The following is a 23,352-nucleotide window of genomic DNA, read 5'->3' as shown; positions in this document are numbered from 1 at the left end:
GCTTCAGAGATAAAATTTAGTGATACCTAAAATGACTGCTGCTTGGAGCAGCTAGCTCTGGAACGCACAAGAAGAGAGGCAATTTTTGACTTAGTCCTAGGTGGAGCTCAGGATCTGGTCCACTTGGAACTGGACCACTTGGAAGTAGCAAGCATAATGTAATAAAATGTAGTATCACTTTGGTGGGAAACACACCACAGCAGCTCAGCACCATGGCATTTAATGTCAGAAAGGGGAACTAAACAAACACGAGGAGGTTATCTCAAGAGAAATTGAAAGGTACAGTGCCAAAAATAAAAAAAAAATCAGAAAAGAGCAAAAAAGGTAATTAGGGGTTTGGAGTGGGTGCCATATGAAGACAGAGTAAAAAGACTGGAGCATGTAATCGTAGAAAAGATGAGATTAAGGGGAGCTATGATAGAGGTCTATAAAATCATGACAGGTGTGGAGAAAGTGAATAAGGAAAAGTTGTTTGGTTGGCCCTATAACATAAGCACTATGGGATCACCAAATGAAATGAATGGGTAGCCGGCTTAAAACAACGAAAAGTTTTTCTTCACACACAGTCAACCTTTGAAGCTGCTTGCTAGAGGACGTTGTGAAGACCAGGACTTTATCAGAGTTCAAAAAGAACTAGATAAATTCATGGAGGTTAGATCTATTAATACTTATCAGCTAGGATGGTGTCCCTAGCCTCTGTTCATCAGAGGATGGAAATGGACAACAGATGAGGGATTGCTCTATAATTACCTGGCCTGTTCACTCCCTCTGGGGCATCTGGCATTGGCCTCTGTCAGAAGATGGGATAATGGGTCATATGGACTTTGGGTCTGACTCAGTATGGCTGTTCTTATGTTCTCCACACTGACACCCTAGTGAGAGCAAAGAACTTGCCCTATGCAGAAACATCTCCAGAGGGGGCTGGAAGCTCCACAAGGTCCTCTAGTGTGTCCTGAAATTTGAGTGCTAGATTTTGCAACAGGTTAAGCATAGTTGTTTGCCATATAAATAATAAAGGTACTATAATTTCTTTCAATAGAGTCAGACCAAAATTTACTTCAGCCCCTGAAGTTTTATTGTATTTTTGACAGCATGAGTCATACTTCTGTGTGTCTGATTATAAAATTGCAGTGATACTTGTCTCCCTTATATGAACACTGTGAAATGGAAACAGTTAACGTGAAGAACACCTTTGGCTATGAAGAATCAAACACATGTTAAACATGACATTCTATTCTTGTTCTCAAGGACAATTCTCAGAAGTGCAGAATATGTAATGTAGATTCACAGTGCAGATCAGAGAACAGACTATTTCACTATCAGATAACTCTGAACAAGCTTGGAGAAATGACCTGAGCAAAAGCTACATTAAAAAGTTATATTCTAAGGAAGACAGATGGAGTGAAACCAAATGAAATTGAGAATATTGTGAATGGAAGGAATCACAGATTCTGTGAAGTTCTACACTTAAAGAAATCTGCAATAGCATCCGATCAGTTTCAGAAAAGCAATAGGTTGGTATACTTTCATTAACTCCAAAGTCCTGAAGCCTTAGCTCCTATTCAAGTAAAGCTTTCATCAAAACTAAGTGGAAGTTTTGCCTAAGGAAGAATTGAGTTAGAACTTCAAGATTTGGAGTAAAATTTTCAAAAGTGGCAAAAAAGATACAGGCACAGATCTTGAAAGACATTTACTCACCTAGTTTCTATGGTCTCCTAACTCCTATATATATACCTTAACTACCACTGGGAGCTAGGTGCCTTAATACCTTTGAAACTCTGGGCTGGGTCTCATTTACAAATGAGATGTAGATATATAGGAACATAAATCCTTTTGACTTTCAGCCACATTTGAAAATGAGAATTAAGGCACCTTAAATGTTTTTGAAAATGTTGCAAAAACAAGTGCAGTAGCACCTTATAGACTAACATATTTATTGGAGCATAGGCTTTCATGGGCAAAGAAGACCCACTTCGTCAGATACATTGCAGTGGAAATTCCAGAGGCAGGTATAAGTATACAGGCACGTGAAAAGAAGGGGGTATCATTCAAGAGGAAAGCCAGGGTTAACGAGATGTGTCCTACTTCCAGCAGCTGATGTGGAGGTGTCAGCACCAAGAAAGGAGAAAATGCTTTTGTAGTTGGCCAGCCACTTCCACTCTTAGCTCAGTCCTAAACTGATGCTGTCAAATTTGCAAATGAATTGCAGCTCTACAGTTTCTCTTTGCAGTCTGTTTTTGAAGCATTTTTGTTGCAAGGTGGCTACTTTTAAATCTGCTACTGAGTGTCCAGGGAGACTGAATTGTTCTCCTGCAGGTTTTTGAATGTTACGATTCCTGATATTTGATTTGTGTCCATTTATTCTTTTACATAAGTCTGTCCAGTTTGGCCAATGTATACAACAGTGTGGCAGTGCTTGCACATGATGGCATATATTACATTAATAGATGTGCAGGTGAATGAGCCCCTGACGGTGTGGCTGATGTAGTAGGTCCTGTTATGGTGTTGCTGGTGTAGATGCGTGGATGGAGTTGGCACCGAGTTTTGTTGCAGAGACTGATTCCTGAGTTAGAATTCCTGTGGTGTGGTGTATTGCTGGTGAGAATTTGCTTCAGGTTGGTGGGCTGTCTGTAAGTGAGGACTGGCCTGCCTTCCAACGATAATGAGATTGAGGGATCATTGTCCAGGAAGAGTTGTCATTCACTGTTGGTGTGCTGGAGAGGTTTTAGGTGGGGGCTGTACATGGTAGCCAGTGGTGTTCTGTAATTTTCCTCATTGGGACTGTCCTGTAGCAGGTGGTTTCTGGGAACACATCTGGCTCTGTCAATCTGTCTCCTCAGTTCTTCAGGTGGGTATTGTAGTTTTAAGAATGCTTGGTAAAGGTCTTGTAGACCTTGTAGGTGTATGTCTCTGTCCAAGGGATTGGCACATATGTGTTGTGCCTTAGTACTTGGCTGTAGACAATGAATTGTGTGGTTTGCCCTGGATGGAAGCTGGAGCCATGTAGGTAAGCATAGCAGTCAGTAGGTTTCCAGTATAGGGAGCTGTCCCTCCTTTACTCGCACTACATTGATGACATCTTTATCATTTGGACCCATGGGAAGGAGGCTTTTGAAGAATTGCACCATGATTTCAACAGTTTCCACCCCACCATCAACCTCAGCCTGGACCAGTCCACACAAGAGATCCACTTCCTGGACACTACAGTGCAAATAAATGATGGTCACATAAACACCACCTTACACTCCAATAATAAATCTGTTTGTCTGTAAGGTGCCACTAGACTTCTCTTTTTTTTTTTTTTGCAGATACAGACTAACATGGCTACCCTTCTGATAATTTGAAAACGTTATTTCTTTTCCACTTTAAATAGAGGCAGTGATATCTGATTGATAATTCTGTTTAGAAAGTTGACAAATTCAACAATGGTGTAAAGTTTTTGTGGCACAGTAAATTAACTGATGCCATTAAGGTTTTTTTCTCTACTTTGAGATCACGAAATAAATATATCATTGGACAATCAACTTATTTGAGGTCCTCTACTAGATGAATATAGCAGCCCAAGCTACTATTTTCTGCAAATAGAGAAATTCTTTTGAAAGTAGATATATTAGCAGTGTTTTACCGTTTATTTGTTAAAAGCAGAGCTCTCTGACAGCTCTTACCTGAAGATTCCAGCAGATTTCTGAATCTGAAAGACACACAAAACTTGCTAAAAGCATTGCACTTTTCCAATGTCAGCAGTCTTGTGCTAAATGGCAGCTGATGGAAATAAGCAATTAAGGGAACACCCTAAGTGCAAAGAGATGGGAAGGGGGTTTTGCTTGAAGAGGCTTGGGAGCCTTCTCAAAGTCTGCTGAGATTGGCTGAGCTTCCAAAAGGCTGGTGGGTCATTTAGCTTTGCTCTGAAGCAGCAGTGTCCAGTATGCTCCCCATTTACCATATGTGGCAAATAGGGCAGTGGGATGTGGCGAATGCAGCTCAGGAGAGCCACACATGTGAAGCGCCCCTCCCGCCACTCCATGCATGCATCCCACCACTTGTTGGGACAAGCACACGGCAGCAGTGGCAAAGGAGGCTCTGAGACACAGACTCCTGTGGCCCTGTGTGGCAGTGACTCCAGCTGTGGGGCGGTGCAGCTCACATGGTACAGCTCCTGCTCCAGGGCACTTGTGCAATGGTGCAGTTCCAGTCATGCTGCACTCATGCAGCAGTGACTGCAGCTGTGCAGTGATGGCTCTAGTGAGTAATCTTGGAGGGGAGAGCTTGTATGAGGAGGGTAGCCTGGTTGGGGGGGGTGGAGCCTGGCTTGCGGGGGAAGAACCTGGCTCAGTGGGATATGTGGGTATTCATAGAATCATAGAATGCTAGGACTGGAAGGGAACTTGAGAGGTCATTGAGCACAGCCCCCTGCCCTCATGGCAGAACCAAGTACTGTATAGACCATCCCTGATAGACAGATATCTAACCTTTTCTTAAATATCTCCAGAGATGGAGATTCCACATCCTCCCTAGGCAATTTATTCCACTGTTTGACCACCCTGACAGTTAAAAACTTTTTTCCTAATTCCAACCTAAACCTCTCATGCTGCAGTTTAAGCCCATTGCTTCTTATTCTAGCCTCAGAGGCAAAAAGAACAAGTTGTCTCCCTCCTCCTCATTACACCCTTTTAGATACTTGAAAACCGCTATCATGTCCCTGCTTAATCTTCTTTTTTCCAAACTAAACAAGCCCAATTCTTTCAGCCTTTTTTCACAGGTCATGTTCTCTGGACCCTTGATCATTCTTGTTGCTCTTTTCTGGACCATTTCCAATTTCTCCACACTTTTCTTGAACTGCGGTGCCCAGAACTGGACACAATACTCCACCTGAGGCCCAAGCAGCACAGAGTAGAGTGAAAGAATGACTTCTCTTGTCTTGTTCACAACACACCTGTTAATGCATCCCAGAATCATGTTTGCTTTTTTTGCAAGATCATCACACTGTTGACTCATATTTAACGTGTGGTCCACTATAACCCCTAGATCCCTTTCTGCCATACTCTTTCCTAGACAGTCGCTTCCCATTCTGTATGTGTGTAACTGATTGTTCCTTCCTAAGCAGAGCAATTTGCATTTGTCTTTATTAAACTTCATCCTGTTTACTTCGGACCATTTCTCCAATTTGTCTGGATCATTTTCAGTTTTGACCCCATCCTCCAAAGCAGTTGCTACCCCTCCTAGCTTGTTATCATCTGCAAACTTAATAAATGTACTGTCTATGCCAATATCTAAATTGTTGATGAAGATATTGAACAGAACTGGTCCCAATACAGACCCCTGCGAAACCCCACTTGTTATACCTTTCCAGCAGGATTGAGAACCATTAATAACTACTCTATGAGTATGGTTATCCATCCAGTTTTACACCCACCTTATAGTAGCCCCATCTAAGTTGTATTTGCTGAGTTGATTGATAAGAATATCATGCTAGACCATATCAAATGCCTTACTAGAATCTATAAATACCACATCCATTGCTTCTCCCTTATCCACAAGCCTCGTTATCCTGTCAAAGAAAGCTATCAGATTGGTTTGACATGATTTGTTCTTTGCAAATCCATGCGGGCTCTTCCCTATCAGCTTACCACCTTCCAAGTGATTGCACATGACTTCCTTAATTAGTTGTTCCATTATCTTTCCTGGCACAGAAGTTAAACTGACCAGTCTGTAGTTTCCGGCGTTGTTCTTATTCCCCATTTTATAGATGGCACTATATTTGCCTTTTTCCAGTCTTCTGGAATCTCTTCTGTCTCCCATGATTTTCCAAAGATGATAGCTAATGGCTCAGATACCTCCTCCATCAGCTCCTTTTGTAGTCTAGGATGCATTTCATCAGGCCCTGGTGACTTGCAGATATCTAACTTTCCTAAGTGATTTTTAACTTGTTCTTTTATTTTATCTTCTGAACATACCCCTTTTCCACTAGCATTCACTACATTAGGCAATCCTTCTTCAGACTTCTCAGTGAAGACCAAAACAAAGAAGCCATTAAGCATCTCTGCCATTTCCAAGTTTCCCATTACTGTTTCTCCCTCCTCACTAAGCAATGGGCCTACCCTGGCCTTGGTCTTCCTCTTGCTTTTAATGTATTTATAAAAAAGTCTTCTTGTTTCCCTTTATGCCCCTAGCAACTTTGAGCTCATTTTGTGCCTTCACCTTTCTAATCTTGCCCCTGCATTCCTGTGTTGTTTGCCTATATTCATCATTCGTAATTTGTCTTAATTTCCATTTTTATATAATTCCTTTTTTATTTCAAGATCACGCAAGATCTCCAGTTTAAGCCAAGGCGGTCTTTTGCCATATTTTCTATCTGTCCTACACAGAGGAATAGCTGCTTTTCGGCCCTTAATACTGTCCCTTTGAAAAACTGCCAACTCTCCTCAGTTGTTTTTCCCCTCAGCCTTGCTTCCCATGGGACCCTACCTATCAGCATTCTGAGTTTACCAAAATCCACCTTCCTGAAATCCATTGTCTCTATTTTGCTGTTCTCCCTTCTACCCTTCCTTAAAATTGTGAACTCTGTGATTTCATGATCACTTCCACCCAAGCTGCCTTCCACTTTCAGATTCTCAATCAGTTCCTCCCTATTTGCTAAAATCAAATCTAGGACAGGCTCCCCCCAGTAGGTTGTATACCTTCTGAAATAAAAAGTTGTCTCCCAAGCAGTCCAAGAACTTATTGGATAGTCTATATGTCGCTGAGCTAGTTTCCCAACATACATCTGGATAGCTGAAGTCCTCCATCACCACCAAATCGTGGGTCCTGGATGAGTTTGTTAGTTGTTTAAAAAAACCTCATCCACCTCTTCCATCTGAGTAGGTGGCCTGAAGTAGACTCCTAGCAGGACATCACCTTTTTTTTTTTACCCCTTTTAGTTTAATCCAGAGGCTCTCAACACGTCCATTTCCTATGTCCATCTCCACCTCAGTCCACGTGTGTATATTTTTAATATACAAGGCAACATCTCCTCCCTTTTTCCCCATCTACCCTTCCTGAGCAAGTTGTACCCTTCCATACCAACATTCCAATCATGTGTATTATCCCACCACGTTTCCGTGATGCCAACAATGTCACAGTTGCATTTATTTATTAGCACTTCCAGTTCTTCATGCGTATTACCCATACTTTTTGCATTTGTATATAGGCATCTAAGATATTGATTTGATCTTGCCTCCCAGTTTTGCCCTGACCCTCCCTTTTCTCTGCCATTATAGCCCGTGCTTCCTCCCATTTCCGACCCATCTCCCAGGTCTCCATCTTCTCTACTTGCCCATGGGCTTTGCTCCGCTCTCCCTGTCAAACCTAGTTTAAATCCCTCCTCACTAGGTTAGCTATTCTGTGTCCAAATAGGATCTTCCCTCTCCTCGAAAGGTGAACGCCACCTCTGCCTAGCAGTCTTTTCTGGAATAGCATCCTGTGGTCGAGGAAGCCAAAGCCCTCCTGGTGACACCATTTACGCAGCCAGGCATTCACCTCCAGGATGCACCTGTCTCTGCCTTGGCCCCTACCTTTGACAGGAAGGATTGAAGAGAATGCCACCTGCACCCCAAACTCCTTCACCCGTAATCCTAGAGCCCTGTAGTCACTCTTGATCCATTCAGTGTCACACCTCGCAGTATTGTTAGTGCCCACATGGATGAGTAACATGGGGTAGTAGTCAGAGGGCAAGATAATCCTCGACAACACTTCAGTTCATTCAGTTTCTTCTGGACACCCCTGCTCTAGAGGACCAGTAAGTGAAATTCTCTGATGAATAAATGTCTTCTTCATTTTCCTCATCTCTATCACTAAGCCACCCCAGCAATTTTTATTAAAATAGTCTAACTCCTCTACACCATATTATGGTGAATTATAATCAAGCATTCACAGAGAATATATGCCCATGTTAAGATACCGGTACACCCACGTTGCTCATCCCCAGTGTATTCCAATACTGTACCTGCAGCATTTGTCAAATTCTAGAGCATATAGTTGACCCATAATGTGAGTATTATTTCCTGGGTTTTTTTCCATTTATGCCCAGTGGATGAGCTGCCAGTACCTCCTTTCAATATACTTTGCAGTAACTATAAAAATAAAATGGAAAGAAACACTCAGACCTGCATCTGTCCTAGAACAGATGAAGGAACATTGAATATAGATGATACACAGAAGCACCTTTTTCAAGTTGAAGCTTTGTGAATCCTGCCTAAGTATGTGTGCTTTTTCAGAATTTGACCATCTACCAGCTCCTCTGCTCATGCAAGATTCCTTGAAACTATGACTCATAATTTACAGAACTAAGGGCAAACTCAACATCAGGCCTCCAGAGAGATGGTCTTACTTACAGGCCTCAGGCCTCCAGAGAGACCATCTTACCTACAGCACCATTGACGGAAGCAGTTTTTGTGGTGCATCTGCAGTTTGTCTGAGACACTTTTGGCAGAGATCCTTCATCCCATTACCCTTACACACTGTCCAGTGTGCTGCCTGTCTCGTCACAGAATCACAGAACACTAGGACTGGAAGGGACCTTGAGAGGTCATCGTGTCCAGCCCCCTGCCCTCATGGCAGGACCAAGCACTGTCTAGACCATCCCTGATAGACACTTATTTAACCTGTTCTTAAATATCTCCAGAGATGGAGATTCCACAACCTCCCTAGGCACTTTATTCCATTGGTCAGTAGGCCAAAGACTGGCTCCTTGATGAAACGTTGGAACAGCTCTAGGAAGATAAATGGGCAGCTCAGTTGCTCCGGTAGAGCTCTTGTATCTGATCTGGTACGTATATCTACATTTAAACCAGCAAGCTGTGATTGCTTTTCGAAAGAGACACAGTTGTTCACGTCCCTCAAGAAGGAGCAGTCCGCCACTTGTTTAGCTCTGCACTTAAGCTGTACTGCTGACTGTGAATAGAAATGCTAATTTGAAAGTATCACACCTACCAGTTTTACATGTACGTTCAGAAATGTTCAGACAAAAAGGGCTTAAGTCTTTAATATTCATTCAATGTTTTCAATTTGCCATTAATTTATATATATTCCAACAGAACATATTTACAGTAACCCCCGGACTGATATCAAAAAATGGCTTTGCAAGTTTCACTGTACGAACTGGCCTGCCCATTACCTTAGTCCACCTGACTACAGCAGAGATTTTGTGGTCATACACAAGTGGTAGAATTGCCTAGGTCAGCTTATTTTAATGGCCGTGCAAGTCTATTAAATATCTCTTACAACTCTGTATTTAATAAATGATTTCTAATTGACTAGGTATGACCAGCAAGATTCTAGAAAACTCAGTTACACTGTATTTTTCATTGATTTTCCTTATATTAGAAAATGAAATGTCAGATACCATTAACTGCATTTTTACAATAGGGAGCAACAGCAAAAGGAGCTGCTAAACGAAAGGGCTTCCAGTCTAATTCACAATGGATGTATTCACTGTAAATGAATACAATACCTCAACATTTATTACCATAATATGCATCTATGGGCTAAATTGATGTGAATGTAATTACTATTTTTCAAATGGAGCAACTATGCAAGTTTCTACCAAGGAAATCATTCACTTATATTTTACACATTCCCATAGCCTTGTACAGCATATTATGCACCTTTCAGCAATACAGTAGATAATTAACCCTTGATTCTAGCACTTCCTACCAATAATAATTGCATTACATGTGCCCTGAAGTATTTGCTGTTAGCTACACTCTGTCCATGAAATAGGCATCACTAACTTATCTATCAGAGAGGTAGCTGTGTTAGTCTGTATCCACAAAAAAAGCTAGAAGCCCTGTGGCACCTTGTGGGCTAACAGATTTTTTGGAGCAAAAGCATAAGTTTTCATGGGCAAAGACCCATCTGGTGAAGTGGCTCTTTGCCCATGAAAGTTTATGATCCAATAAATCTGTTAGTCTATCAGATGCCACAGGGCTTCTCGTTGTTGTTACTAAGTTATCTAGTCTCACATTTGTAGATTGTTTTTATCAAGCCTACATCTGACGAAATGTATCCTGTGACCCAGAAGGAATTTTATTAGGTTGTGCCACATTTTTCCAGTGAAATCTGATGATTCTCAGACACATAATATAAAGGATATTCTTACTATTTTCTTGAGCTATCTAGGAAAAATCTAAGAAGGAATCAGGCTTTACATTACCAGAGAAAATGTCAGATATGATTCGGCATGCCTTCCTACACATGATTGTTTTATTGCTCCCAAACATGAGCGTTAATCTTTCCCGAACAGAGCAAATGGTATTAGTGGACAGGAAGTGTAAATTCATTTGACTATACACAATTTACTGTAGCACTGGAAGTTTTAACTCCTTCTGGGGAAAGAAAATTTGTGACCTTTATAAAGTATCTGAGGCAGCACTCAATTTCCCTGCATCTGATCGATAAGCAAGCAAGAAACGGTATCTTTTTCCATGGCAGACAAGCATAATTAAGCAATGAGGCAATGGAGGTAGATGACATTATCTTCGGATGCACCTGGAAGAATCCATGTTGCTTTTTAAGAAAAGACATCCTTATAGTAAGGGGACTGTATATTAATTTCTGCTGAGAAAGATAAAGTTGACAGATTGTAACACTCATGAACAGCAGTTTCATTTGTGTTTCAGAGAGAATCATGGAGCCCACCTCAAATAATTAGTCTGTTTCTTCTATGCATGTAGTGATAAAGCTGTAAACATTTAATTGACAGATCATAACCAGAAAAAAAAATTTTGCTCTGGCTTGTTGCCAGTGAGTCAAACACTGGCATTTTTTAGAGATTTACAGTAAGACTGTGTTGTACCCAATACTTTACTTCCACGGAAAATATCTTTGCATAATTAGTGCTATTGCACACACATTCTAATTTATGCATTTTAATTATACTAACAACCCAGTGAATAATTAATGTTAGGAAAACAGTAGGTCTGAAACACAAAGCTAAAACGTATCACTGATATGCTTGTAAATGCTTTTTGTAGGTTTCACATAACTAATGAAACACTTTAACTCTCTCAGTGCCAGATTATTCTCCTATCATAGTTTTACAGTCAAGTGCTAAGATAAGATTGTTCAGTGAAGGGCACTCATGTAATTTTCCAAGCCATCTGAGCCACAGGAACTTAGATATGCGACTCCGCTGAGGCACAGATGCCGAAGTCCATGCGAGGAGGTTGTTATCTGTGTACAGTAGTATTTGAGATGGGAATGATTAACTTTGGGAGTTAGATTTTTCAGCAAGTACTCCACCTTGAAAATTACTGCTAGTCACGGAGCAGCAGTCTCACATGTGCAATAGAACCCTATCCTGTTGAGAGAGAAAATCTCTGATAGGAGAATAAGAGAAAACTAAATGGTGAGTTCAAAACTATTAGATGAGAATGCCCAGGGGATTCCATCCAGGCCAGATGAAGAGTAGACCAACTCAGGACAAAGACTTCTCCAGGAGTTGATAAGTAACACTCAACATCATCACACTTAACTTCTAAGCACTCAGAAGATGCATAGGTACCTTAGTCTTTTTGTGACTCTAACCCTCCGAGGTCAAGTCCCCGTTATGAGGAATAAAGACACATTCAAGTCTAAAAGCTTGCAGTATCTGACCTACATGGAATAAAGCCTTGGATCTGAAGCCACACAGGAACCAGACAGCAGTTCCATGCACTTGTGGCAGGCTTGCTATAAAAATGATAGGCAACGTTCCAAACCACAAATGGGTGTAACCGTTATTGTAAGTGCTTGATTACATGACTCATGTGGCAATGTATTAGGTGCACCTGAATAGCACCGTGCTATTCGTTGTGGATATGATAATGGGGCATTTTGACAACTTTTGTGAAAATAATTGTTTCTTGTGTGAAGATCCCAAATAAAATTGTATAGAAAATAAAAATATACAAAATACTTTTTGAAATGACCAACACTGGCAGCTGCAGCTACCTTAGGCTGGTGCATGGAGGGGTATTGCTGGCAAATTCATGCTAATAAGCAGTCTCACAATTGCAAATGGCCACTCATTAGCATAATTGCATGGCTAAGTCAGGCACAAGGGACTGGTGATGGAGTGGGGTTTTGCTGGCAGGGGCAGGTCTACATGGCCTATTTACTGCCAGCATCAAGCGCTAACAAGGCTATGCTAATTAATCACGTGATTATGATAATGAGCAGCCATTTGCAATTACAAGACTGCTTATTAGCATGAAGCTGCCAGCAATACCTCTCCATGTAGCCCTGGCCTTAGAAATCAGGCTATTTGCTTAATTGCCTAAAGGTGGCCTTAGGTGACTAACTGTAGGCCACTTTTTCTGAGGACGTTGGCTCATCCCTTTAGAGCAGTGTTTCTTAAACTTTTCTGAGACCACAGAACACCAAACAATAATATTTTTTATGCAGAACACCTATGAACATTTTCTTCAAAACACTGGTGTCAGACCAAACAAAACAAAAACAAAACAAGGAAACCAAACAGCAATATGTACAGTGAAACCAAACGGAAGTAATTTAATCAGGTGTGATAGCAGTGAAGCAGTAGCACTGTATCTGGCTTTAATAATAGAAAATATAAGCCATCAGAATATGATATCAGAAACGTGTCAGACATTCGCAGCACACCTGCGAGTTGTTCGCAGAACACCAGTGTTCCATGGAACATAGTTTAAGAAACAGAATGCATAGTAAAAACAATGGATCGCAGCCTCTGCTTTCCAGAGCATCTGTCCAGTGCAGCAGGGGACCATCAGAGATGCCTGGTTGACTGTCAGAGTGGCTCTCCGCTGCCTGGAGTGCTGAGGATGAAGCAGAGCAACCAAGGGGCTATTGATTTAAAACAACAGGTTAGGGTCCCTCTGGGACTGAAAGCCAGCTGAGTTTAGTTGGAGTGCAGTGTACTCCAGCCCTGGAGCAAGCCCATTTATACTGAAGCTGAGTGCAAGAAGTGGTGTAGGATCTGTTCAAGATGAGAGCTCCCCTACCCCAGGAGACCTCTCTGCTGAGCTACTTGTGTGATGTAAAGAGGTCAGAATACAAATGAGAATCTAACTCACTGTGCAACTGCATAGTACAAGTTTACTTCCTCATAGAAACCATGTGAGAGAAGAGACAAGAACAAAAGTTATTTGGAAATCCACAGTGAATAGCCACCCGTTCATTGGTGTCCTCTAAATTATCCATCTTAAAGATAAGGGGATTGTTATGTAGCTCTTTCAATGTTTGTGTACTGGGTGCAGTTAGTTTGGTATAATATTTAAATCAGGCTGAATGAGTAATTAGTCTGTTTCTGTAATCTGCTTGGGAAAAATATGTCCAGTAAAGTGTGATATCACTAACTTTAGGTCAAAATATATTTTCATATCAATGTGGATGTCCATGAATCATCAGTTTGGTGTCTCTTCAGAACAGACCTAACTTTTTAAAGGCTCCTCATTGCATAACAAAATGTAACTAATTAAGTGTGATTGGGAATCTGCAATACTTCTGGTAACAGAATGCTACCCTTTCCCTCTGCCTTTGTAGGGTTATGCTGAGGAGAAGGTCACAGCAAAGGGTCTGGAGGATGTGAAGGCTAACTTCTACTGTGAATTATGTGACAAGCAGTATCACAAGCACCAGGAATTTGACAACCACATCAATTCCTATGACCATGCTCACAAGCAGGTAAACTTGGAAACCCATGCGTGTGATTGGTATTCCATCATAAAGGAAGAATATAGTGCAGAGTGACTGGAAATCATCTTGAACGGCATGGTTCAGGGTACCGTCTTATTAAATATTCAATATGTTTGAGACCCACTTGCAATGATTCTAACTCAAAGCCCATTAAAAGCAGTGGGACTCTGCCCATTGACTTTGATGGATTTTTTTATCAGACCTATGGAAAAACAAGCTTCACCTGTTAATTTTCTTATTCAGTATCTAACCGATGAGGTTCTATGGTGAGAACAGATTTAGAGCAGGCTCCTGAAGTGACAATAAGTCCTGGCTTTGCTGGTTAATACTCCTAAATATGGAAACAGGATCTAAACTCATATGCAAGACTAGCTAGCCTAGGAATGATCAAATGCGAATCAGAGCTTATTTTAAATTAATATTTTTCAATAAAATCAACTGTGAAATATTTTTGACTTTTGAGCACTTTCAAGTGTAAACCAACAGAACTGAAGGTGCCATCGCTATCGGTGTGAGGTAATGGATCAGTACCAGTAGTGACAGGGCTGTCCTTAAGATTTTTGATGCCCTAAGCAGCTAAGCACCTGCACCATCCAGCACCTTGGGGGCGTGGGGGAGGGGAAAAGAGGCCATTACATGGAGCAGGGCTATGATCTGGGCTGTGAGAGCAGGAGCAGGGCAGGAGGAATGTCGGGGTGCTGTTGTGAGTGCAGGCACGCTGAAGGGCACCAGCTGGCTGGAGCTGGGAGCGCGCAGGTGGATTGGGGTGGGGAGACCAGGGTCTGGGATATCAGGGCTGATGGGCTGGAGGCAGAGGTGGGGGGATTAGGTGGAGTGTGACGGGGCTGGGAGGCAGAGCAGGGGCTGGGATATTGAGGCTGCTGGAGCTGGTGCTGCCTGTGGCCAGGGGTTGCCCCAGACTTACACAGCATAGGACACTACTAAATTTGGAGCACCACTGGTGCCCCAGATGCAGTGGTGCTCTCTGCAGCTGCGTATGCTGCTCGTGCCTAAGGGCGGCACTGGGGTACTGAGTATGAGTTCAGTAGATGTGGGATTACCAGCCTAAAGGAGGAGAAGGATGAAGGACTTTCTCAAACATCTAGCAGCCCACTTTCAGATTCGGATGCTCAGTGATTGTACTGTTGTAACCTCTACATGTCCTAGAGCCCACGCTATTCCTTCCCCAGTGCCTAAAGATAAAACCCCAGCTCCCAAGGAAAATTATCTGGAGCCTCAGAGTCTGGGCTCTAAGGCTTTCAGCAAGGGCTGCACGGGGCGAACCTCCCCATAGTAAAGTCCCGAAAGGAACTAAAGAAATTAATTTAATTAAACAACTTTACAACATCTCATGATCAAGCAATGAATGATCAAATGTTTACAGTATAACATGATAATGTGGCTGTTGTATAATCCACACACCAGGCCACCCGTAAGGGGGATCCTGTGCCCCCTTCCCCTTTAACATTTTATATACTGGTGAAATCTGGTTACAGTGAACTTCAAGGGCAGCTGTTGGTTGCAGGTTAGATATTGATAACCCCCGGATGTATAATTATCATATTGTTATACTGTTGTTCTTTTTATAATTATAATAAAGTTCATATAATTAAAGATCCTCACTGATCATGATCATTGTCACTTCTAAAATTCTGAAATCCCCCTTCCTGGCCTTCTTTGAAGCAAACTCTGCTGTGGGATCGTGGTGATCCAGGTTTGATGCCACTTTCTTCTCAATGGACAGAGTGGCAAGTCCACCAACCTGCTCTTGAGACATAGTGGGTTGTAGGTCATTCTTAATAATTTTTTATTTGGAAAAAACTTTCCTCCCCTGAAGTCACTTTGCCTGGGATTGACAGTGAAATCCTGTAGGCTGTTGTCATGTTTGTCAAGTGATTTAAGAAATTGAAGAGCTAGAAGTGCAGCACTTGTTCCCTCAGGGATGAATACTCATAGCATCCATTTGGCTCTGTGCCTGCTCGTACTAGCTATTGCATGGTAGCTGGTGGTGTAGGAGTGTTGGACTGCAGCACTGGGATGCACTGAACCTTGGAGAAGAGCCATGAGGTGTGCAAGGGGCTGGGAATACACTGAAAGAGGCGGGTGGTGCCGGGTATTCCTCACTCGAATCCCCATTTTTTCTTCCCTTTCCTACCACCCAGGATCCTCACTTATCTCCTGTCCCACAATTCCCTCTTCTCTCACCTCACACTACTTGCTCTCTAATTGCTCCACTCCTCTGGCTCCTAAAACTGGTCCCTGCCCAGGGAGCATTCACATGCAGCATTCGCCCTCCCTGCAACTGATTACATTCTCATCACAATCAAATTGCCACCACCCAAGATTCACAAATTGTAGCACCTACGGGATCTATTGCAAAACTCCCTTTGTCCAGTGGGCTTGTGATGGACTTATCCTTAGTTATGGCAACTGACAGGGGAGCGGGGAGATCACACCATCTCTCTCAGTGAAATCTGGCTGATTCATTCACACATGACCTCATTCTCTGTTTACCAGGAAAGAAGGAAACAAGTTTGGGGAGCAGCTTGTAGCTCAGAGGACCCCAAAACTTGCTCATTGGTGCTAGTCTGCATTTGCCAGGAGGGAGATTTCCAAGCAATTGGAGGAACTGTTCAGATTTCAGAGCACTTAAAATGTTGAGTTAGTGGAAACCCTCTCCTGAGTATTTGTAATTTGCCAGCTGTGGTGGAGTTGTGAGTCCCTAGGTCCTGGTGCTGTGGTTAAGGGAACTCCAAGGCTGCAGCTTTCTGCTGAAGAGCTGAAAAAGGCAAGAAGGACCTTGACACAGAGGAGTGATGGGGCTGGACCCTGGTCTGGAGCCCAGTGGCAAGAATCCCCTCCCTCACTCAGTGCTGTGCGAGGGGAGGAAGAGCAGTGGAAGAGGGAGGTATGAAATACTAGGAGGCTCCAGTTTGGGGCTATGGTCAAGAGGCCCTGATGGAGACTGACTGCTGGAACTCACTTGTACCAGGAGGGGGCCACCTGTAGGGGTGGAGGGTCCCACTGTTGGAAAAGGGAAGGGTCTGTCCCTCCACAGTGCAAGTCTGGAAGGACAGGGTGAGGCCAGGCCAGGCTGCTTTTTGCAAGCTGTTGGAATAGAACTAGTGGGGTGGGGCTCTAGGATGCTGTGGCAGCTGGGGGCTGGGCTGCATGCAAAAAAAAAGCAAGGGGGACAACACTGGCTCCCAACACCAGTCTCTTTCTGACCCCCCCCTCCATGCCACTGAAGCATGGAGACCCCAGATCGCAGGGTCCAGAGCAGTTGCCTTGCTTCATCCTATGTACAGGACGGCTCTGTCCTCATTCATGATCACAGTACAGTAGGGTCTCAACATCCACAAGAGTTCCATGTTGAGAACCCTCATGAAAGTTGAAGTATGAGAATCTGGCTCCCACCTGGTTCCTGGCTGCCAGTGCTCCTTTCCGGAGCCCGGAGGAAGCGGCGGCTGCTGACGTTCCTGCCCGGGGCCCAGGGAACCGGTGGCTGCCAGCACTCTGGGCCCAAAGCCCCAGGGAAGTGGTAGCTGCTGGTGCTCCTGCCTAGAGCCCCCGGGAAAGCAGCTGCTCGGCTGCTCATGAATAATTGAATTCGTGAACATTAAGTTCGCAAATCTTGACACATCAAATCTGTAATACATCAACATAAAGAAACAAATTAAAATCTGAACAAGCCAGTACTCACACATACAGTGAGAAAACCAGAGCCATCAAAGCTTAGGCTGAATTCACCTAAATCTCAGAGTCTCTGATTGCCAAATCTACACAGTCTGCTGTGTCTGAAACAACATCTTCCCTCTACTTGCTCTAGGAGTCCTTAGCTGGAATCCATGCAGACTCCTGCCCGCTGAAATCGCTGTTGCCAATCAGCTAGTGGCTGCATATATGAAACTGTTACAAGAAAATACAAAACTGAGTATAGCAATATGTAAATAACACTTTCCCCACTATGACATGTAAGGGAAAGTTGGGAAATAATACTAGTTGAGACAATTTAGCGATAATGGTTTGACTAAAGTCAAAACAACATTCAAAGTATGCAATTAAAATGGAAGAAATTCTTTTTCCCTCCCTGTTTCCCCTTGTTTTCTAGGCTTAACACTGCCCAGGCCTCCCCCATAGGGGGTTAACAACATCATTAACCTGCTGCAAAATACTTCAGAGTTCAGGAAAACAGCCTGCTTTCTGTCACTGGTTCAGTTACTCCAAGCTCACCCAGGACTCTTTAGCTGTGTCTACACGTGCACGCTACTTCGAAGTAGCGGCACTAACTTCGAAATAGCGCCCGTCGCGGCTACACGCGTCAGGCGCTATTTCGAAGTTAACTTCGACGTTAGGCGGCGAGACGTCGAAGTCGCTAACCTCATGAGGGGATCGGAATAGCGCCCTACTTCGACGTTCAACGTTGAAGTAGGGACAGTGTAGACGATCCGCGTCCCGCAACGTCGAAATTGGCGGGTCCTCCATGGCGGCCATCAGCTGGGGGGTTGAGAGACGCTCTCTCCAGCCCCTCAGCTCACTGGTGGCCGCGTGGAGCGGCCCCTTAAAGGTCCCCTCCCCCTCCCTGCCTCTGCAGGAAGCTGAGGCAATGTGCAGGCTGCAGCCTGCGCACGCAGGCAGCCTGCAGCACCCTCAGCTCCTGAGAGCGGTGATGGCTAGCCAGCAGCCCCCCCAGCGCCCCCAGGGGACCCCCCCCAAGGGGAGCCAGGGCAGCCAGCCCAGCCAGAGGGCCAGCCAGTCTGGGAAGCGGCAGCGGGGCCCCTCCTGGACGGAGGCCGAGCTGCGGGACCTGCTGGGGCTCTGGAGCGAGGAGGAGGTGCTCCAGGTAATGGGGAGCAAGAGGCGGAATGCGGATGCGTTCGCTCGGCTGGCCGATGGCCTGGCTGCCCGGGGTCACCCTGCCCGCACTCCTGACCACGTCAGGAGTAAGGTGAAGGAGCTGCGGCAGGGTTACTCCTGGGCCCGGGATGCGGCCAGCCGATCTGGGGCCGCCCCCGTCACTTGCCCCTTTTACAGGGAGCTCAGGGACATCCTGGGCTCCCGGCACACCTCCTCCCCTCCGGCCACCCTTGACACCTCGGCTGACGAGCCCCAGCAGGCCCTGCAGCCGGAGTCCGCCCCGGAGGCAAGCCCCGCACCCCGGGGGCCCCCCCTGGAGGCCACCCCCGGGACATCGCGGCAAGAGGAGGAGGAGGAGGAGGAGGAGGGGGGCTCCTCCTCTGCAGAATCCAGCCTGCAGATCCTCCTCCTGCCATCCCGGAGCAGCAGCAGGGCCTCCGACCCCCGGGGATCTCCGGACCGTGGGATCGGACCCACAGGTAGGTACCCCTCTCTGGTGGACACCCCGGGGCTTGAGGGGCGGGGGTAAGAGATATGTGTCCTGGGCCCCCCACATGCTCACATGGCCATGGCCCCAAGGACACCAGGGCCATGGCCCTCACAGCACTGCAGCCATCAGCCCCTTCCCTCCCGCCGGCATGACAGTGCCATGCCCCATCCCCGGGCCTGGGGGGAGCGGAACCTCGAGGGGCCCCCGGGAGGAGGGGGTGGGACACCCCGCAGCAGCAGCATGTGATGGAGTAGGGGGAGTGCAAAAGGGAGACTCAGGCTACATATGAGCCACAAGAGCCGAATACCTCCCAGGGCCAAAGGGGGATCCTGGCGCTACAGCTGGCAGGTGACACCTCTGCCCTGAACCAACAGGAGGGAGGAGCCGAGCTGGCTTGGAATTGGGAGTCGAGGGCGGGGGCCACAGGTAGAGGCTAGGGGAAGGGAGAGCTGGTAGGCAGCCAGCCTGAGGAGGGGCAAAGCTGCATCCCCGAGGGGCCCCCCTTGGGGTCTTCTCCCCACGACGGGTTGGAAGGACTGTCTCTTCCGACAGCTGGTGCTGTCACTCCTGGCAGAAACTGGCCATCTGTGGCCTAAGAAACCTCTCCTGCTGTCAGACCCTGCGGGGTGAAGTGAGAGTCGCTCCCACCAGGGGACGGGGTGCAGGGCAGGGGGACCCCTGAACCCCATCCATCACAGCAGCATCTCCCAGGGACGGGGATGGGGAACCTGCAGCACAGGGCTGGGGGGACAAAGGCCACGGCTCGGGGCCCACACTAACGCCTGTCTCCATTCTTCTTTCCCCCCTCCTCTCCTGTGTCCTGCACCTGCACCATCACAAGGACCGGAAGAGAGCGCCGGCGAGGCGTCAGTCGTCCCGGACAGCCCTCTGGGACCCTCGCTCCAGGGCAGACCCTCGGCCGAGGACCGACCGGCCCCGCGGAGGGCTAGATGGCGGACCCCGCGCCACCAACCGCCGCCGGCGACGGACCCCCAGCTGCTGGCCATCCTCCGTCGGCAGCTGGAGGTCGCGGAGCAGCACCTGCAGCTGCAGGAGCGGGCGCTGGCCTGGCGCCAGGAGGCATGGGGGGCCTACATACAGACATTTAACCGGCTTGTGGACTACCTGGCCCCCCATGCCGCGCCGGCCGAAAGATCGCCCGCCCTGCCCGCTCCTGCAGCCCCACCACCAGCTGCTCCGCCCGTCGCCGGCCCGTCCGCCGTCGCCCCGCCACCCACCCGCGAGGGCCAGAGCGCCGAGGGACCCCTGGAGCCACCTGACACTTGCCGGCCCCGATACCTTCCGGTCCAGCCCGCTCCCACCCAGCCGCGGACCAGGCTGCAGGCGCAGCGGGGCTCCCGGCCAGCGACGCCCAGTGCCGGGCTATAGGGGCGAGGGGCCCGGGACGTGGGCCCCCCCTTTGTATATAGTTGCACCCTGTTTGTTTGGCCCCCCCGTTTGCCCCGCCCCCCCATGTAAATAGTTCTCCCCTTTATCCTCCCTGGTTTCCTTTTTATTATTTATTGCACACTGTTGTTTATTTGCATTGTTTTATTGTTCTACATATTGCTTTGGTTGGACGTTTGTCCCTGTTTTCTGTTTGTGGTTGACATATTTCTTTTTACATACCCAAAAAAACAGTTTCAGAAAGACCTAAAAAAAGTTTACGTTCAGCCACAAGTGCATGCTGTCATTTGTCCAGGACAAGTGGGAGGGGGGCGCTGGGGTGCTCCATGGTGTGGGCGTTGGGGCAGGAGTGTGGGGGAGGAGGGGGCGGGCAGTAGGGGGCCTGGGCACAGTTCACCCCGTGGCCTGGTCGTCGAAGTGGGCCCGCAGGGCATCCCGGACCCGGGTCCCCTCGGGGTCCACCTGCCGACTGGGGGCAGCAGGTGGCTGGACGTGTGCCCTGGCGGCCTCCGTAGCTCAGCCCTGCAGAAAGGTCTCCCCCTTGCTCTCCACGAGGTTGTGCAGGGCGCAGCAGGCACCCACAATCTGCGGGATGTTGTTGGGGCCCGCATCCAGGCGGGTCAGGAGACATCTCCAGAGTCCCTTGAGGCGGCCAAATGAGCACTCCACCACCTGGCGCGCACGGTTCAGGCGCTGGTTGAAGCGCTCCTGGCTAGTGGAGAGATGGCCCGTGAAGGGATGCATGAGCCACGGCTGGAGGGGGTAGGCCGTATCTGCGATGACGCAGAAGGGCATGGTGGTGTCCCCCAGAGGGATCTCCCGCTGGGGGATGTAGGTCCCCGCCTCCAGCCGGCGGCACAGGCCCAAGTTCCGGAAAACCCGGGCGTCGTGGGTGCTGCCAGGCCAGCCCACGTAAATGTCCTGGAAACGTCCCCAGCTGTCCACCAAGGCCTGCAGGACGGCAGAATGGTAGCCCTTGCGATTGAGGTATCGTCCGCCACTGTGATGCGGGGCGCGGATGGGGATGTGAGTCCCATCCAGAGCCCCGAAGCAGTTGGGGAAGCCCAGGGTGGCAAAGGCGGTGATGGTGGCATGTGGGTCCCCCAGCCTCACGAGCCTGTGCAGGAGCATGGCGTTGATGGCATGCACGACCTGCAGAGAAAGCACATGGGACGGCACCAATGAGGGGTCAGCAGGGTGTGCGTGGCCCTACCCTGCCCTGCCCTGCCCTGGCCCCCCTGCCGTGGCCTGCCCTGCTCTGGCCCCCCTGCCCGGCTCTGGCCCCCCTGCCGTGGCCCTGCCCTGCTCTGGCCCCCCTGCCATGGCCCTGCCCTGCCCTGCTCTGGCCCCCCTGCCCTGCCCTGGCCCCCCTGCCCTGCTCTGGCCCCCCTGCTCTGGCCCTCCTGCCGTGGCCCCCCTGCCCTGCTCTGGCCCCCCTGCCCTGCCCTGGCCCCCCTGCCCTGGCCTCCCCCCGTGGGTTCGCTTACCTCCATGAAGACAGCCCCGATGGTGGCCTTTCCGACACCAAACTGCTGTCCCACGGATCGGTAGCTGTCTGGAGTGGCCAGCTTCCAGACAGCGATGCCGACCCGTTTCTGCACCGTGAGGGCACGCCGCATGGCGATGTCCTCGTGCCTGAGTACAGGGGTGAGCCATTGGCACAGCTCCAGGAATGTCTGCCGGCTCATCCTGAAGTTCCTGAGCCAGTGGTCGTTGTCCCACTCCCCAAGCACCAGCCGCTCCCACCAGTCGGTGCTGGTGGGGTAGCTCCACAGCCGCCGGCGTGTGAGGCAGGGGGTGGAGCGGGGTGCTGCAGGGGTAGGGGTTGAGCCCTGCTGCCCTGGGGGCATCTCCTCCCCTGGGGCAAGGAGGTGCTCAGCTGCCTTCCACATGGCATGGGTCAGGGCAAGCCCTGCTCCTGCCGGGAGGGCTGGGTGGACCTCTAGCTGCTGCTATTGCTGCTGCTGCTGCTGCTGCTGCTGCTGCTGCTGGGGGTCCATGACTGCAGCGCCCGGGGTCTGTGTGCCTATGGCTCCTCAGACCATGTGCTGTGCAGGCTGAGTGTGTGTGGGAGGGGCCCTTTAAGGGAGCGGCTAGCTGTTGCCCCGGAAGCGCTAGTCCGCCCGTTGACCCTGTCTGCAGCTGTGCCTGGCATCCCTATTTCGATGTGTGCTACTTGGGCGTGTAGACGTTCCCTCGCTGCGCCTATTTCGATGTTGGGCTGAGCAACATCGACGTTGAACATCGACGTTGCCAGCCCTGGAGGACGTGTAGACGCTATTCATCGAAATAGCCTATTTCGATGTCGCAACATCGAAATAGGCTACTTCGATGTAGGCTTCACGTGTAGACGTAGCCTTTAAAGGCTCCCTGCAAAGCAGCTGTCTTAACTGCTTGCCCCCCCCAGAGTCTGACCCCAGAACAAAGGAAACCTACTGATCTTGTAAAGAGATATTTCCCTGTAAGAAACATGAGCTACATTGTGCCAACAAAAGAAGACATTTTGTTTTGAAAAATAGAAGTATTTGTTTCTGGAGTCGAATTGAGCAATATCTGAAAAGAGGAACAAGGACAAACTGAGGAATTACAGAGTCAGCTTAACTTTAGTACCCAGGGAAATAATTGAGCAAATAATCAAGCAATCAATTTGCAAACAGAAATCATGTCAAACCAACCTAGCAGTTTTCTTTGACAGGGTAACAAGCCTTGTGGATGGGAGGAAAAGTGTTATTTGTAGATTTCTGTATGGTTTTTGGTATTATCTCGCAGGACCTCTTTATAAACAAATGAGGGACATACAGCTGATGGTACTACTATAAGGTGGGTGCATAACTAGTTGGAAAACTGTTCCCTTAGAGTAGTTATTGGTGGTTCACCAAGCTGTAAGGGCATAAACAGTGGGGTCC

The 23,352-nt window shown here is 47.6% G+C and overlaps 1 protein-coding gene across 1 annotated transcript in view; it reads left to right on the top strand.

The window, feature by feature from the left end:
• Positions 1–23,352, top strand: part of ZNF804B (zinc finger protein 804B) — a 451,105-nt gene that overhangs the window by 363,116 nt on the left and 64,637 nt on the right. Inside the window, exon 2 of the mRNA XM_074986261.1 lies at positions 13,540–13,680. Coding sequence (XP_074842362.1) covers positions 13,540–13,680 — 141 coding nt within the window. The remainder of the gene's footprint in view (positions 1–13,539; positions 13,681–23,352) is intronic.

This window comes from Carettochelys insculpta, chromosome 2 (genome assembly GCF_033958435.1).
Source record: "Carettochelys insculpta isolate YL-2023 chromosome 2, ASM3395843v1, whole genome shotgun sequence".
In the NCBI taxonomy this organism is placed as follows: domain Eukaryota; kingdom Metazoa; phylum Chordata; order Testudines; family Carettochelyidae; genus Carettochelys; species Carettochelys insculpta.
The sequence above is the reverse complement of the archived record's forward strand: the minus strand, read 5'-3'. Positions and strand labels throughout refer to the sequence as shown.